Source organism: Monoraphidium neglectum, assembly GCF_000611645.1.
Source record: "Monoraphidium neglectum strain SAG 48.87 unplaced genomic scaffold scaffold04035, whole genome shotgun sequence".
NCBI lineage: Eukaryota > Viridiplantae > Chlorophyta > Chlorophyceae > Sphaeropleales > Selenastraceae > Monoraphidium > Monoraphidium neglectum.
This window is the reverse complement of record NW_014009594.1, coordinates 1-5,181: the sequence shown is the minus strand read 5'-3', so window position 1 is coordinate 5,181 and position 5,181 is coordinate 1. Positions and strand designations below refer to the sequence as shown.

Sequence of the window (5,181 nt, the reverse complement as noted above, 5' to 3'; positions counted from 1 at the left end):
CCCCCACCCCCACCCAAAAACAGTCGGCGACACCGCCTTCCGCGACTCCATGCGCTCCATCGGCGTGAACTCGCGCCGCGTGGCGTTCACAAACGACGTGGTGACGACCATCCCCTGCGCCAGCCCCCGCAACAGCCGGCTGGCCTCGATGCCGGCCTGCCCGCTCGCGCCGATACCGACGGGGCGGGACGTGTTTGGGGACCGCGTCTACTTCTGGGACGAGTGAGCTGAGGGTTTTTACAGTAATTTTTCTTACGGATTTCAACTAATTGACGGCCTGAGGGCGGGCGTTGTGGACCAAGTGGGCGCGTCATTAGGAGCGGTGTGGTGTTGTGGTTGGATAGGGAGCAAGGGCTGGCGGCTTGCTGCGTGGCTGGTCAAGATTTGCGTGTGTGGCATCCGAGTAGAGGTTTGGGGCTTAGGGTTTAGCTTTTTTTTGCGGCTGGCCGACGCCCTGACATTGCGCCATCACGGAGACAGGCCAGGACCAGGATCTCAGATATACGCAATTTGTTTGCTGTGAGGGATCTGGGGTTGTGAGGGTGGAAGGCTCGTGTGCTGTTTGGTCCATGTGCAGTGCTGGTGCCGCGCACGGCGCGCAGTGCTGGTGTTGCGTTTGGGTGCACAGGGCGTGACAGCCAAGCTTAAAGGGACCACATGTTTGGGCTTCGCAGCGGAAGCCGACGCATCAGCGAAGCCGCAGGCACTCCCACTGCTCTGCTGCCCGTTTCGAGCTGCACCTACCCTTCCCGGCCCTCATTCCCTTACCCCACCCCTCCACCTGCCCGCCCCCCCAGCTACCAGCACATCGCGGGCACTGTTGAGTTCACGCCCGCCGAGCTGCCAGTCCAGCGGGACTCCTGGAAGCGGACTGAGATGCACGTTCCGGTCTGGGGGGACCTCCCCCACGCCGCCCACACCTGCTCCTATGCCTGCTTCGCGAGGTGCGAGCTTGGTGCCTCGGACTGTTGATGATCTGGGGGCGGCGGGTGGTGCATCCTCGGTCAACGGCCTGGCGGCCTGCCGTGCGTGGCGTGAATGGCGGCTGCGCAAATTGGCACTGGGGGCGCGGCCGCGTTGCAGGCGGCGGCCAGTGGCGGGCGGGTGGGCCGGTGGTAGCCTGCACATGGCGGGCTGTCTGTGGCGGTTGCTGCCGGCGTCTCATGCGCAAACAGACCCCAGTTTGCGACTGCATCATCTCCACCCGCCACCGCTGCCGAATCATTTCTGCCCTGTCCCCCACCCACCCGCCCACGTGCTACCACCCCCTGCCCGCTGGACGCGCAGCCAATGGGTCGCGGACAACACGCACAACAGCTGCCTGCTGGCGGACCCCCCTCTGGAGGGGTACAGCTACTGTCGCGGCTTCCCGCCGACTTCCAACGCGCAGCGGCGGCGCGCCACCAACGCGATGCGGCTGGGCGGGGCGTGAGCGCGGCGCACGCCGGCGCCGCGGGCGGGGTGATCCAGTTTCAAGTTTTGAGTTACACTTGCCTTCGCAGTCTTCCTGCACACACGCTAGCAAGAACGGTTTATGTTGTCGACATGTTTTGACATACACCGAGTGAGCTTCATACAGACACAGCATCCTATGTGTTTGACTCGGCGGCTGCCCATGCACCTGCTGGGGCCAGCTGCCGTGTGGTTGTGAGGCGAGGGCAGGATCTGGTATCCAGCACCGCATGCAGACTGCGCGTGTGCATATCTGTAGTTTGCAGGTTGATTGACCTTATCACTAGACTGTTTTCCGCTCTCACGCGCATTACAGGCCAGATACATACGATCCAGGCCGCGGACAACCCTGTGTGGCAACCCAACACATGCCGCCCTTATCTTGTCACAACATAAGCGCAATACAGTACTCAGGCGGCCCCCGTCCGACCCCCTTCTGGGGACCACTCAAAGCCGCGATGCATGCGCCTCTGGAGAATCTTACACCTGTAACAGTTGCACATGCGAGATCGACGTTCCTGCCACACAACGTCGATCAGCGGTTTCATCAGTGCTGCACCCGCACCTCTCTTCAATCTGGGCCGGCGTGCGCTGTAAGGAGGGCCGTCCTGTTGCCGTTGCGTTCTCAATTGGCTGGAGAAACAAATGTATGATTCGTAAGCAACGATGTACAGCCTGGCTCGGGCCGTGCCAGGTCATGTCGCGATTTGCACACCCCTGTTGGTTGGAACTGTTGTTCCAAGTGGCAGCGTCACAAGCTCGTCCAGCATGCCTCCGCCGTTGCCCACGTGCACAGTTTGAGGCTGAAATGCGCGCGCGATTCCTTATCCCAAAGGCTCGAAGCCCGTCAGGGTGGGCGGCGGCTGTCCCCGCCACACACGCGTGCAGGCAGGCCGCGGCGGTTTCACGACTCGCCGCACTGCTTTGCGGCACATGGCACAGAGGTGTCGGTTCAAAAGCGAGACGTGCAATCTTCTTATCTGTTCAAGGTAGATACTACGTTGATACCTAGCTGGTCGCAAGCAGTGCCGGGCACGATGCGGTCCTCGGCGCTGCTGCTGCGGTGCCTCAGGCAAGCAGCAGCGGCTTCGCGAGCGAATAATGCGTCGCTTAAGGTGAGTCGCATCATGGACGCAGATCTGGGACTGCACACCGAACGTCATAGTCGCTCGCTTGTTGGACCCTCATGGGCGCTCTGTGACAGCTGTACAGGCGTATGCATCCTATTTCACCAAGTTGTCGGAAGTCCAGGGCAGATCACGCTCACGGCATGGGGTTTGCACCGGTTGAAATTGCACACGCAGGTCCAGCCCGCCCTTGCAGCCCAGGCCGGATCGCGCAACGCCAGCACATCAGCTGCAGCCGGCGAGCAGGCCGCGCCGTGGGCGCGCTGGGCGGCGGGCGCGCTCGGCGCGGCGGCGGGGCTTGCTGCGATGACGACCGCCGCCGCGGCCGACCACGAGGGCGAGCATGGCCTCGACGCCGGCAGCTGGCCGTGGTCCCATAGCGGCCTGCTGGACTCGTATGACCATGCATCCATCCGGCGGGGCTATCAGGTGTACAAGCAGGTGAGACTGGCCAGGGGCGAACCATTCAATCTTGCGTCCAGGATATTTTGAACACCAAGTGGGCCACATGCGCCACGTGCGTGGTTGGCTGCTGCAACAACAGCAAGCCTCCAAAAACGGGATCAGGGGCTGTGCCCATCAGGCGTGCCGTGCGCATGGTACATGGCTCGCCGCCTGATACCGTAGCATGCAAGCGCCGGCGGCGTGAGCAGCCGCAGGCACAAATGTTGAGGTGGGACCACAGACAGCCCGCGGTGGCAGCAGCGGCGGCCATCGGACGAACAGGCGGTGGTGGCGGTGGCTTGCAGCCGCGCGAACAGCGCTGACCTGGCATTGGTGCGCGCTCTTTCGCATGAGCAGGTGTGCGCAGCATGCCATAGCATGCAGTACATCCATTTCCGTGATCTGGTGGGCGTCGCATACACCGAGGAGGAGGCCAAGGCCATGGCGGCCGAGGTGAGGGGCGGCAGCTGCGATCTGAGTGATCTGAGCGATCTGGAGGGGGCAGCTTGGGCCATTGGGGTGGCATTTGGGGATGGATTTTGCTATTGTGAGACTGTGGGGAACGTGGAGGGTGTTGGCCAGCAGGGTTTGTGGAATGAGCGGAAGCGGGGGCTGCTGGGGGGCTGACCGGTGAGGTTGATGTTCACAAGGTTGGCAGCATGGGGCTGCAATGCAGCTTGCTAAAGCGGCGGCAGCAGTGGGTCGTGTGGGGCCGCGAGGCGGAGGGGGCCGTGCCTGCGCAGCAGCCTGGTTGTCTGCGGTACGCCGGGAGCTTGGTCGCCTTGACTTGCCCCCGCGTCAAGCATCACAAGGGCAGGGCAGCCGCGGCCTCGGCGGCCGCCAAGCTGGCTGTCAGCCTTTTGTAATGGTTGGCCCCAACCGCACACTCTCTTGGTCGCCGACCGCCGGTCAGGCGTCGGTCAACCGTGGGTCAAACACAGCATCATTGACCCTCCTGGCCCTGGAGCACGTTCCCCCAAATCAAAACCACCCGTCAACTGCTAACCGCCAACCATGCAAATATATCTGACAGGAGGAGGTTATTGACGGCCCCAACGATGAGGGGGAGATGTACGAGCGGCCCGGCCGCCTGTCGGACGGCCTGCCTGCACCCTATGCCAACGAGCAGGTGGGGGGCCCCGCCCATGCCGCCGCCGGAACGGGCGGCTGCGGTTTGACAGGGTTTTTCCGAGCGGCGCTCGCGGCGCCTGCATGGAAATGGAGGGGTTGCTGCGCGGTCGGGGCGCGCGGCGCCGTGTGTTGTTGCGCTGCGACGTTGGCCCCTTCCGGGCGCCTTGGCAGCACCGTCCCGCTCGTGCGCGTCACACGCCCCTGTGTGGTTGTGCATGTGCTCACGCCCGACACACAAGTGTCCCTGCATGTGCTCTTTTTCACTCTCACCTCTTTGCCCTCTCTCTCTCTCTCCTCTCATATACGGTACACACACACACGCACACGCTCACACATTTTCACACACGCACACACCTGCATATACACACACACACACCTCCCCCAATCCCCAGGCCGCGCGCTACTCCAACGGCGGCGCCTACCCCCCAGACCTGTCCCTGATCTGCACAGCGCGCCCTAACGGCACCAACTATGTCTTCGCGCTGCTCCTCGGCTACAAGGAGCCGCCGGCCGGCATCTCGGTGTGCAGATGCAGCCGACGCCGCCGACGCCGCTGCTGCTGCTGCTGCTGCTGCTGCCGCTGCCGTGCAGCTTCTGCTGCTGTTGCTGCGATGCCGGCGCCCGCGCTGGCCGCTGTTTGGTGGTGGTGGTCCGGCGATTGGCTACGCAGCTTTGGCTTGTGTACATGTGGTGCCCGCAGCCTCTGGCGGCATCACACATGCGCTTGCCAAGCCTCGAGGCCCCACACCAACAGCTGGCAAACGCACCATGCTCGCTCCTCGCGGCGCCCAAAACGCGCCCTCCAAAGTGTCGCTTGCACGCCACACCGTCACCCGTCGCTATATTTCGCAACCCCGCCCGGCCGATGACGTCACCGCAGGTGCGCGAGGGGCTGTACTATAACCCTTACTTCCCCGGGGGCGCCATCGCGATGCCGCGCATGCTCAACGACGGCGGGGTGGAGTATGATGACGGGACGCCCTCTTCGTCCAGTCAGCAGGCCAAGGTGAGGGTTGACCGCAACGTG

The 5,181-nt window shown here is 63.5% G+C and overlaps 1 protein-coding gene across 1 annotated transcript; it reads left to right on the top strand.

The window, feature by feature from the left end:
- Positions 1-49: 49 nt before the first annotated feature.
- On the top strand, positions 50-1,432 carry MNEG_13762 (hypothetical protein; the record flags this gene model as incomplete). Its single annotated transcript, XM_014037766.1, has 3 exons — positions 50-222; positions 798-944; positions 1,288-1,432. 3 exons carry the CDS (start codon positions 50-52, stop codon positions 1,430-1,432), a joined length of 465 nt encoding a protein of 154 aa, XP_013893220.1.
- Between the last annotated feature and the right edge of the window lie 3,749 nt (positions 1,433-5,181).